The 11,555-nt window shown below is 43.8% G+C and overlaps 1 protein-coding gene across 2 annotated transcripts; it reads right to left on the bottom strand.

Annotated features, from left to right (window-relative positions):
- DUSP26 (dual specificity phosphatase 26) lies at positions 1-10,595 on the bottom strand. 2 transcript variants are annotated; one of them, XM_089537627.1, is made up of 4 exons: positions 10,385-10,595; positions 2,687-2,969; positions 1,524-1,738; positions 1-609 (listed from the first exon to the last, which is right to left on the bottom strand). In XM_089537627.1, the coding sequence occupies exons 2-4, from the start codon at positions 2,863-2,865 to the stop codon at positions 410-412; spliced, it is 594 nt and encodes a 197-aa protein (XP_089393753.1). In that variant the 5' UTR covers positions 2,866-2,969; positions 10,385-10,595; the 3' UTR covers positions 1-409. The 2 variants fall into 2 exon arrangements, with proteins under 2 accessions (XP_089393753.1, XP_089393754.1); XM_089537628.1 differs by having other exon boundaries at positions 2,687-2,964.
- Positions 10,596-11,555: the final 960 nt, after the last annotated feature.

The following is an 11,555-nucleotide window of genomic DNA, read 5'->3' as shown; positions in this document are numbered from 1 at the left end:
TCACTGCAAGATTTTATTCTCACTGTTAAAATACATTAGGAAGCTACCCAAGCTCTTCAATACAGGTGACAAGCAAGCAAGAGGCCACATCACACATCACTCTAAGGGAACTAGGGCAGCTTAAAGCTCTGTCTGTTGTTGGGATTTGTCATCTAGAAGAACCCCATTTTATGGCTTCTGAAAGCCAGTAAGACAGGAGGAAGGGAGGAAAACCTGTTCTCAGAAAACCTGAGCTTGTTCACCTCTAGCTGACACTCTGACAGAACGTTTGAGGATGGTGACCTTGTAGGCCTTATTGTTGGACTTCTGTAGTACAGGAACAGTGGAAGTTCAGGGATGTCACAGCCTGAAAGGTGACCCAGAATTGCCTCAGGCCTGCCAACAGATTATTTTTGTACAACCCATCTGCTCATGGTTTCTGCTTCAGCCTGAGGGAATTGTCCAAGGCAGCCAGCTGGCGAAGGAAACCTCGGTTGGGTATGATGCCCCTGTGGTCCTTGACAGTCTTTATGGCCTCCACCAAGGTCAGTCGGTGGTAAATCATGAGGTAGGCAAGGACCAGGGTGGCTGATCTGCTCACCCCCACTGCGCAGTGAACCAGGATCCTTCCTGTGGAGAGAATGGTGGGAATGTTGTTATCAGAAATCAGCTGTCATTTCAGGATCTGATGGAGAGATGTTTTTGAAGTCTGCACCTCACCAACCTTTCTTCCAGAATGCCACTTTTATGATAGAATAACTTGGAGTTATGCATGCATTATTGTTGTTGTGTGCCTTCAAGTCATTTCCAACTTATGGTGTTTTCTTGACAACTTTCTTCAGAGGGTTTTTTGCCATTGCCATCCTCTGATGCTGAGAGAGTGTGGCTCATCCAAGATCACCCAGTGGGTTTCCATGGTTGAACTAGGTTTTGGACTGGGTCTTCAGAGTCCCAGTCCAACACCTGAACCACTACACCATACTGAATCTCTATGCATGCATACATTCTTAAAAATTTGTTGTGCAAGTTGGTATTGAAATGTAAGTTAAGTTAAACTAAGCAAATTAAAGGTTGTTGCACAAGGAGGTAACTCCTTGCATAATGCCTCACTACCTTGCAAAGCTGCATCAGAGGTAGGGTTGCCAGAGTGAAAACTGGAGAGGGATCCTGTTATGCTTAGTGGTCATTTCAGCAAGAATTGCTTGTTATCTGGTTGCATGAAAGCAACACCTGTTGAAATTGCCTATTCTACACAACCATTAAAGGTGCAGGAGCCCCCTTCATTTTTAAATCTGCAAATCCTAGGTGCTCTCTCATGATTGAACACAGGAAGGTAGAAGCAGCCATTCAGAGGCAGAGGCAGACAGGAGAAAAGGGCAGATCTTGCTCTCCTGATATGCTCCATACATGCTGGAGATCTGGGAGGATGGTAGATGCAGTCTGTTCTTGGCTGCAGAAATGCAAATAGATACTGCCTTTGTGACCCATGTCTTCTGCTACCCTTTACATGTGCAATGGGTGGAAACCTTCTGCTATAGACTTACCTCCACTCCTGCTCAGTGCCTTCTGGATGAAGTCAGCTGCGGGCTCAAAATAGGGGCTCATGTCAAAGGTGGGAGAGTCATGGGCCTCAATGCCCATGTAGCAAATGCCGGTGCCCTCATAGTAATCAGCACCTCCTCGCCACTTGCTGTGTGAAGCATTGAGTATGTGAGTGATCTGCAGGCGTGCCAGCTCACGACGGTTGGCTGCTATATCTCTGTATAGGGCAGAAAACAAAAAACAGTGGAGATTCATTAACCAACCTTACGTGTATCACTCTCCACCCTCCTCTCATCTTGAACCATCTCCCAAGACAGAATATGTGGGTGTTAGGCTATCATGTTTATTTTTGGTGTTGCATAGGCACAGATGCCACGGTCCAGAAGACATCTTCTCCTTGCCATGATCCATTTATCCTCCACTTGGATTTACTTTTGCACAGCTGTGCCTTGAAGGGCCAAACTGCATGATATTAATCAGGGATGTGTAGAAAATTAGCTCACCAAGATTTATTTTTAAAAAATGTTTTACCTGATATGCACATGCCATACAGAACATGAACATGGGTGCAATTTGGGGTCAAAAAGTCATACATTTCTAAGTGTGTAGTAAATTGATATGGAACATCCATAGAGTTGCCTACATTTTTGATACTCCTTTGGGAAATGGGTATGGGGATCTTGGCCTCCAAGATTTCACAGATGTGGCCAAGCAGCATCAGGATATTGTCAAGATGAAAAAGCTTCCCTAAGTATACCAGGAAAAGCAAGATTCTAACCACTCACCTAATCTCCCCCCATTTATTTAATTGAGAGCCAGTTACATTTGCACTTTGAAAACAGTTTGCTGCAATTGAAGTAAGCTGAAGACAATGGGGGAAGGCGGGAGGAGTAAACAGAAACTAGGACATTTTAAAAAGCAGCTGGAAAAGTAGGGTGGCAAAGGATTAACTGGGACTGTGCCCACCAAATCAGAATGATTGCAGGGTATCAGGTAAAGGCTCTTCATTTTGGTTTAAAGCCAAGGACTAAGGACTGAGGTCATACATCATGGCTCTCAGTCATCATGGACTTGTACACCAGTATAGCTATAGTAGCACTACCCTTTCTCTTCACCCTAGCCTATGACAGAAGGACTTGACTCCAATATCTTGGTTTGTACTTACTGATCTCCCAGGTAGAGTCCTGGCCAGACCTCATCAGCATGGTTACAGGCTGTCTTTCCCGTGTAGAGTAATCTTTCCAGCTCAAAGACACTGAGGATGGGGTGGCTGACTGTGTCATCATGGATCCTCTGGACAGGAGCTCTGGATCCACTTCTGGAGAACCGGGACATAAAAGCCATTTGTGCCACCAAGCCCACCCTTGCATCCCGGGCCTCTTGAGGGGGCTGGGCTGGGGCCGGGATACAGCTTCTACTGCGACTACCACCCACGGTCGGTTTCTAAGCTGAAAGAGAGGCAGAAAGAATATTAGCCAAACTGCCTCAGCACCAGCATCCTCTGAGAAGAGAACGGTGCATTGTCTCCACTGAGGGCCTGCAACAAATGGAAGAGAAAGCCTGAAGCAAGAGACAGTACACTTTGGATCCAAGGCATTGAATTAAAGGTCAGGATTAGTTCACTTAAGCCAAATGATTATCATGGAACAACCCCCCCTCCCCAACACTCATGCTGGCCAACTACAGCTGGACAAAGGGCAAATTTCAGTCGATTCTGATCCGCATGTGGTTCACACTTGTGCAGATTTGATTGATCGAAAAAGAAGTGGAAAAAATCAGTGTCAAAAAGACACAGGTTAAACGGGTCTAGCTCATGGCCCTCCTCTCGGAATTACTTCAGCGATTCAGATTAAGTGGGAACCAGGGTCATTCAAACCGGTTCACAATCCGGTTTAAAAGGTAGTGGGAATGAGGCCAAGGAAGTAAAGTTCAAGAGTAACATTTTATATATCAAACAAGTGGTTCCAATTAGGAAGTCCAAGAGGAGATTAGATACTTAAGTCTTCCTGGTTATCTATTACTTCTGGTTCAGATTACAGTACTTGCTATGGGCTAGATTCTTTTTACTGCTACCAAGAGCAAAGGCAGGCTAGAAATAGTTCTCTCTCCCCTATAACTTAAAAAAATTCTGTGTGCATGCTGCATTGTGACCTAGTTGCCTTTTTGCCATACAAGTCTTCATCTGTTGGTGCTGCTATTTCATTTTAAGTAGGATCTGCAATAAACTGTTCCAGTATGTTGTCATGTATTCCTAGGAGTGCTCCAGTTCCAACCATCTAACCATGCCTTCTTCCAACAAGCTGTTCCATCTCCCCTCCACATTTTTCTATTTTTCAACAGATATAAAACATTCTGACGCTTTGTTGTTTCTGGTGCAAAAGATTAGTGTGACCATTCAACTGTAATTTACATTAGTTTACTTACAAAATCATTTTTAATTGCTTAACCTGCTATTAGTCACTCCTTTGTCGGAGGGTGCTTTGCAAAGGTAACTGGAACTACTTACCTTTAGAAGTACTATTTCAAGCTTTGGGTTGAGTCTAGCAGAAGTGAATTTGTTCTGAGACCTTGATGTCAACTAGATTTACAATGGTAAATTTTTCTAATTGTATGGCGTAGGCCACACCTCACAGTGCTCAACTAAATACTGCTTGCAACATGGAAAGAGAGCACATCGTTATAATGACTGATCAGTCCAAGATGATTAAAATGCAGTCAGGGGTCCCTAGGACCTGCATCTTTCAGTCTGTCTGTCTGATTCTCCTGGGCTTTTTTTGGACATTTTTACTGCTTACAGAATTGCTAGTCTATTTGGATGCTGTTAAGGCCATTTTCTGCTCAAAACAAACAAAGCCAGGCCCAAACTCCACTCCGGGGCTAATCAATGGGCCTTTAAACATTTTGTATGTGTTTCCACAAATTAACATGCGCAGAGAAAAAAGGGCAGATTGCTTTTTCTCAGCTTTTGAGCTGGCAAAACCTAACCAATCCGGGCGAGCTCAGTTGCTGCTTTCCTTCAAAACAATGTTTTGCCAGCACAGCTCTGCCAGTTCAGGGACTGCCAAGGCTAGAATAGTAATGAGAAGAGCTGGCAGGTGCAAGGCGCTTTGGACAGAGAGCCAGGAACCAAGGGAGATAAAGAAAATCAAGATATTTTCCCTCTGGCGCTGACCCCATTATATGCCACAGAGAAAAAAGAGCTTCCCTTGGGCTCTCTCGCAACATCTACATGGCAGCTCTGATTTCTCTCTAAAGAGACCGCCAAGTTTTCCAAGGATCCTCATTACATTTTGGGGAGAAAAGGAGATCCCCTTGGGCAAAATTTTCAGTGGCAAGAGGCAAGGCACATGTCCTGCAGGCAGAAGGTCATGAGCCCCATTCAGGACAGCTCCAGGTCAAAAGGATCCAGTAGCAAGTGGGGAGAAGGACAATGCTGCTTGAGAACTTGGAAAGCCACTGTCAGTTTAGGTAGACAACATGGACTAGAAGGACAAATACTTTGACCTTCTAGTATAAGGCAGGGTCCTGTATAACAAGTTTTTCTCATGATCACTAAACTGAACTCATCGCTTTCCTCTGAGGGGAATTTGAAGTACAATCTGTGAATCCAAACTCACCAGAACCACAGCCCAGTCTGCTTCCAGTGCCTTAGAATGTAAGGAGTCATCACAAAGGAGAATGTGCAATGTTTTGTTTTGTCACTACTAAGTAACCACAACCTCCACACAGCTGGACATGATGGAGTTCATAGTGTAGAAATTATGCATAGAGGCCACTTCATCGTAAAGAAGCTGAAGATTTTTGTTGCGAGTGCTAACACTATCCAATTTTCTCCTCACTCACTCAACCCTGGCCTTGCGCTCCTTACTGTTGCTACGTTTTTCTGCTCTGAACATTGGAAGGAATGCAATATGTCTTTTTCTTAGACCTTGGCTGAGTTACCTTTTCAGACTACAAGTTCCAGTACCCTCCAGCCAGCACAGCTAGGTGCCAAGTTGGCTGGGATACTCTGGTAGTTGTGGTCCAAACATTAACTTTTCCAAGCTCAGTTCTTCCCAGCTCTCTTCCTCCAAGAATCAGTTTGAGGAACATTGTCAATCTAATACATTTTAAAAAACTGAAACAGTCTGAAGATGTCGGCATAGGCATGGATCTATTTTAGGAGGGTTTGAACGTCTCAGCTATATCTCAGCAGTATTTTAGGTCAGGAACACAGGAATCTGTCTTACATTGGGTCTGGCTATTTTTTCATCAAACCTAGAAATCTTAACTCTGATTGGGAATAGTTCTTCCTTTTCTCTTGCAGGTTTGCCTTCATTTTTCTTTTAACTGGAGGTGCCACATGGTATCTTCTTCATGCAATGCACACAATCTGTTGCATAGTAAGGGTCTGGTTTCAGTGAATGTCTTGTTTCTGGTGGCAATTTGGGTGGCAACACTTCAGTTTCTGGTGGCAACCCTTTAGTTAGTCTTAGTGAATGTCTTGTTTGGGAGGGAAACACACTGCTTCACAGATGAAATCTGGAACATGTGTGGCTAAGAGTGTACTTCAAAAGGCCAAAATTATTCATGAGAATACACAAGGCAAGAGAGGCTGTTGTGGTTTGCTTTTTGTGAGCCTACTAGGAAGGACAAGATTTCTTCCCTTACCACCGAATGTATGGAGTGAAAAGTACTTGAACTCATGTTTCAGCAACTGAAGTAAGCTGAGGGCAAATAAGGAAAATGGGATGAGGGAGGAATTGGGACCTTTTAAAAGAAGCTGAAAGAGTGGGATGGCAGAGGATTAATCATGAGTGTTTGTGCCAATTTGGGACAATTGCAGGGTATGGAGATGTCTGAGCCCCTGTTTTTAACACCTTCTTCTGAACTCCACATTCGCAATACATCAGCACACTAACATCCATGCATACACAAACATACCCCTACTGAATTAATATAAATGATGTAGTGCCTTGAAACCTTTTGTAAAATACCTTGCCTCAGTCAGTTTATGCTACTGCCACCTGAACATATGTTCCCTTAGTTATACAGAAGTATATTCATTTAAGACTTAAGAACAAACACAAAATAACCCAATGTAAACAAGTATTGCTAGATCTTAGAGTGCCAGCTGAAGTCTCAGGGAACCGTTATGCTATTCTGAGTTTCCCACGTGGGGCAACAAACCTCAGAGTCAGAAGCATGGAAAAAAAGGAGAAAGATGTGTTTTTGTACACAAGATATTTTTAAATCCAGCAGATGCATCTCGAGTGATCCTCAGCTGGTGCTCGAGTTCAGCGATCAGATGTTTGTATGTGTGCTATGCACCAAAAAGCCAGGATGGGGAGAGAGACAGCAGATGCATGCACATGGGCTCATTATGCCATTTTGGGCAAAGTGGAGTGCCGGCATCTCAGCTTGTGAGCGTTCTTGTTTTACAACCCCTGGCAGCATCAATGCAGTGCTGGGGGAGGGAGTACTCCCCAAAGACTGATATTGAGCCTTTCACAAGACCCAGAAGCAGCACAGATCCTCCAAAAACTCCCCAGGTGTTATGAATGTTTTAGATGAGGCCATCTGGGATACGGGCCCTGCCTGCCCAGTTGTCCCCCAATTGTTTCCTCTCCCCCAAGTTCTGTGTTGCCTTATTACTTGGTTAGCTAAGTTTTATCAAGGCCCTTTCACACTAAACAATTATAGGACTTCATAGCCACCAGCTATCATGACTGAGCAATGACCTTCCCAGCTAAGCCTCTCTCATCCCACTTTTTCAGCTTCTTTCCCAGTTTCTCTTTATCTTCCTACTTTGGTTCCTAGTCCCTACTTACGTCAGTTCCAGAAAATGGAGTTCAAAGTGCAAAAGTATCCTGCAGTCTGTGAAGTTAGCGAGGGGAAGGACAGGATGTGGAATCTTGCTTTTCCTGTAGACTCTGATATTGCTCAGCTACATGCGCCTTGGTTTTCATATGTGAAATGTTGGCGGGCACTATGATGCCACTTTACCTGCCATAGTAACATCCTATCGAATTCTGGGGTTTTTAATTTGGTGAGGTACCAGAGCTCTCTGGTTGACAATTCTGAGTACTCTTCCTTGAGCTGTAGATCCTAGGATTCCATAGGATGTTGCCACGGCAATTAAAGTGGGACAATACAACGGTGTAGTATGAAATGGTCCTAGATTCTGGGTCCATTTAGCTGGATAGCTGCCATGCCCATTTCCCCATCAATTGACATAGAAGTAGTTCTGCTTCCCAATACATGCACCTGTGACTTTCATAGGTACAGTCACAAGGGCCCACTCCTTAGTCTCAGGGTTTAGTCTCTGGACTTGGGAGCTGATGAGGACTATGGTGGAGTTAAATTGAGGACTATGCATGCATGAGGACTGTGTATACCTAGCAGTCACTAACAGCCAAAGGCTAGGAAGGTTATCAGTTTTAAAAAGGGTTGGGGGTTTCTTATAGCTTCCTTTATCTGCTCTCAGTTTATTCCAGGAATGGTGGACAATCTCTTATCTGTTTTGGGACCATGTGCTGGCAGTGTGTGAGACCAAAGCCAAAGACAGTAGGTAGTGCCAAAATAAAAAATGGCAAGAGATCAGATTCTCTGCTCCTTCTGTCACTCACTTCTTGGTAGCCTTCTCTTTCTGTCTGACATGCTTTCTCTTCCTGTGTAATGTGCTGCAAGGGAAGGGATGGATTGTTTTTGTCAGCGGGAAGGGAAGGATGGCACAATCCTGGCCCTTGTTCTGTGTGAGATAGGACCACACTTGCTTGATGCATGAAAAGGATGAATGGCAAATGCTTCATTGCCATGGGAATTATACAATATAAATTAGCATTAGAGTGTAGCTGCAGTCTTAAGCATGCTCACTAGAAATTCAGCCCCACCAGACTCAGCATGGTCTATTTCCAAGGACTACTTTTATGACCAGCATTAAAATTTAAAATATTTATGTAGGCAAAGACAGATCATTCCATAATGTAGTTTTGACCACGGCAACCAAGAACTAATATGCAGCAAGTCTAATGTCCTAGACCTTAGCCATGGCCTCTTAATAAAGCCTCCACTTTCAGCACATTTATACAGTGCTATTGACTGTTCAAAAAGTGCTCTATATATTAATTTGTCATAATCCATATAACAACCCTATAGCTAAATTGATGCAGATATATCTTATTGTATGAGATCAAGGCTGAGAGAAAACTTCCCTAGGACTAACTAGTGAGTTCACTAGAAAGGCAAGATTTTAAAATGGAATAAAACAAATGAACCACAACATGGTAATTCCCTGGTTAGCCTGTAAACTCTCACACTTTGGCTCCCCATATCTTTTGACCTTTCAATTATCAAAAGCTCTAAATAGCTTTAAATAGCATACCTTCCAACATTTTTCAGATGAAAACCAGAACACTTGTGGTCAAGCAACATCAGAATGTGGGCAAGATGGCAGAAGTTATTAATGAGGAAGAGCACACAAGCTAGGAGAGGCTGCAGCAGTTTGCTTTAGTCCTTGTCTACTGGGAAGGGGAAAGTCCTGCTCACTCCTCTTTCTTTCCCTTTGCTGAGTTAATGGAATGTAAACTATTTTTGTATTTTGAACTCACTTTGCAGCAACTGAAGTAAACTGACAACAAAAGCGAAAGTGAGAAAAGGAGAGAGAAATTGGGACATTTGGAAAGCATCTGAAAAAAATGACAGAGGATTAATCAGGACTGTAAAATGTCTCTTTTGGCCAGTATCTTTTGCAGCCAGATTGTTTTATTGAGAAAAGATTGCCTGTTGGAAGCTGGGGGAGTCAAATATGATAGAGGGGGAGGCAGGCTTCCAGTTTGGAACTGAGATTGAGTATATATGTTGTGTTTCCAAGCCCAGTCCTAGTCAGAATAGATGGAAGAGCTTTTTCATCCTGTGTGATGTTGCATGCAATTCAATCTTATTTCAGTGCTCCCAGTGGAAACTAGGAAAGAGGTACAGAATGGGTTTCTGCCTGTTGTTGCCTCTACTTCACTTCCCATTCTTCCGGCCACATTATATGAGCAAAAGGAGCCATGTTCTCATCCTGTATCACTGTCTTGCTATCAACCTTTTGCACAGAGTTTCCTACACACAAAACACAATATACTCTTCATTTTATCCCTCTTCACAACAACTGCGCATGAGCGGCCATTATTATTCCTACTCTACAGATGCCAAAAATTCATCTTGCCCAGGTCTCCAGTTTAACCTAAAGGTGAGGTAGGTTTTGCAATAGGTTTTGCATAGAATAACCCTTCTTCCTTAATCCTCTATCCGATTTTTGTCCCCTTGCCAAGTTACAATGGTTCTTGCACCAACAAGTATCTCAAAAATGTGGAGCTCCACAGAGTTCTGATGTGCTTTGAAAGGAAAAGATGCCCATTAAGCTCTGCGAGGTGATGATGTTTGAGAACAAGATATAGTTCTTCAAGATTAGGGGGATCTCCTGAAGATAAACATGACCCACAGAAATCCCACCCACCTACATACGTCAAGCTAAATCCAGGTTCTTCTTTTCAGATCCTTTTGTCATGCTGTTGGGATCAAGTTTGTTAGCAGGAAGGTAAATATTACACTTAATAGTAACCCAGCTTCAGACCTCCTCCCTGCTACCCCCAGCAAACACCAATTCTGTTAAGGTTCAGCCACAAACCCCATCCTCCACCTCCCACCCCCCCAAAACACAGGAAAGCTATCTGCTTCTCCTGGCTGCTTTCAGAGATGGAGGATAGAGATCAGCTTAGGTGCTGCTGCTGCTGCTACCATGGTGCAGGAGCAAGAACAGAGCCACATGCTCTGTGTCGAGCGATGGCTGTGCACTGAGAGGCAGGGACAAAAGAGACAGCCTGCCTCATTACTTTACCTTTATCAAGGCTGTGATTTTCTCAGCTGGGATGGAGGCTGGTGCCTGAGCTAGTCGGCCATCTCCCTCTCGCCCACTCTCCTTGTTGCTGCTTCTGTTGCTGCTACTGACGCTGTTGCTGCTGAAGGAGGGAAAAATGCTGCTGTCTCAACATCTATTTTAAGCCCTGGCATGTCCAGGGGCAGATTTGTTTCCTAACAGACAGTGAATGGGCGAAAGAGTAGAGGAGCTGAGAAGAGAGAGCCAGCCTGACAGAGGCACGTGTAAACACACGCCACCTCAATACATAACGTACACATGCACATTCGCATTGGTGTGCATGGGAGGCAGACGCATAAGGTGGCCACCTGTGCTCCAGGACAGAAGCTCAGAGTCCAGCTTTCCTCTTGGATCTCTGTATTAATTCATGCAAATGTACTAATGCTTGTCATCCAGAGCAGGAGTGGTCAGCGGACAATCCCCAAGGAACAAATTCGGCCTGAGTAGCCACTGTTTTGGTAGCTTTTGCTGCCAAAGGGAAAGGAGACTTTTTGCTTAGAGTATACTGGTAAGAAAAACATAAAAGGCCCATTCTTTTTGAAAAGGTAAGAAATCAGTTCCTGCTATATACAGGCATACATAACAGAACTTTGATAAAGAAGCTCCTTTTTTAAAATTATGCCTGCCAAGACACCCTTTCCTTTTCATGCTTTGTCTAGGTGGATTTTTTTAGCCACATTGGCATTGAGAAAATGGTGGAGAGTGGAAAAACACCCGAGTGGCGCAGTGGTTAAATGCCTGTATTGCAGCCATTTACTCACAAACCACAAGGTTGTGAGTTCAATACCAACCAAGGGCTCAGGCTTGACTCAGGCTTGCATCCATCCAAGGTCACTAAAATGACTAACCAACTTGTTGGGGGCAATTAGCTTATAGCTGTAAACCGCTTAGAGACTGCTTAGAGTGGTATGAAGTGGTATATAAATGAAGCTGCTATTGCTGCTATACTTTCAGGGCCAGGTAATAGCAGCTCGTCTGCAGAAAATACCATAGATATTGAGCTGGGAATATGTGTGTGCCTTCTTATAATAGGCAAGGTATATAGCAGCAGCCCCCAGAATCTCTTATTGAGAACTCCGAAACAGAGGCAGAGGGAGAGAGCAGAATAGCATGTCTTGAATAACAGTTTTAA

The sequence above is a fragment of the Sceloporus occidentalis genome, unplaced genomic scaffold (genome assembly GCF_023333645.1).
Source record: "Sceloporus occidentalis isolate IW3139 unplaced genomic scaffold, rSceOcc1.0.p SCAF_9, whole genome shotgun sequence".
Lineage (NCBI taxonomy): Eukaryota > Metazoa > Chordata > Lepidosauria > Squamata > Phrynosomatidae > Sceloporus > Sceloporus occidentalis.
This window is presented reverse-complemented; position numbering and strand designations above follow the sequence as displayed.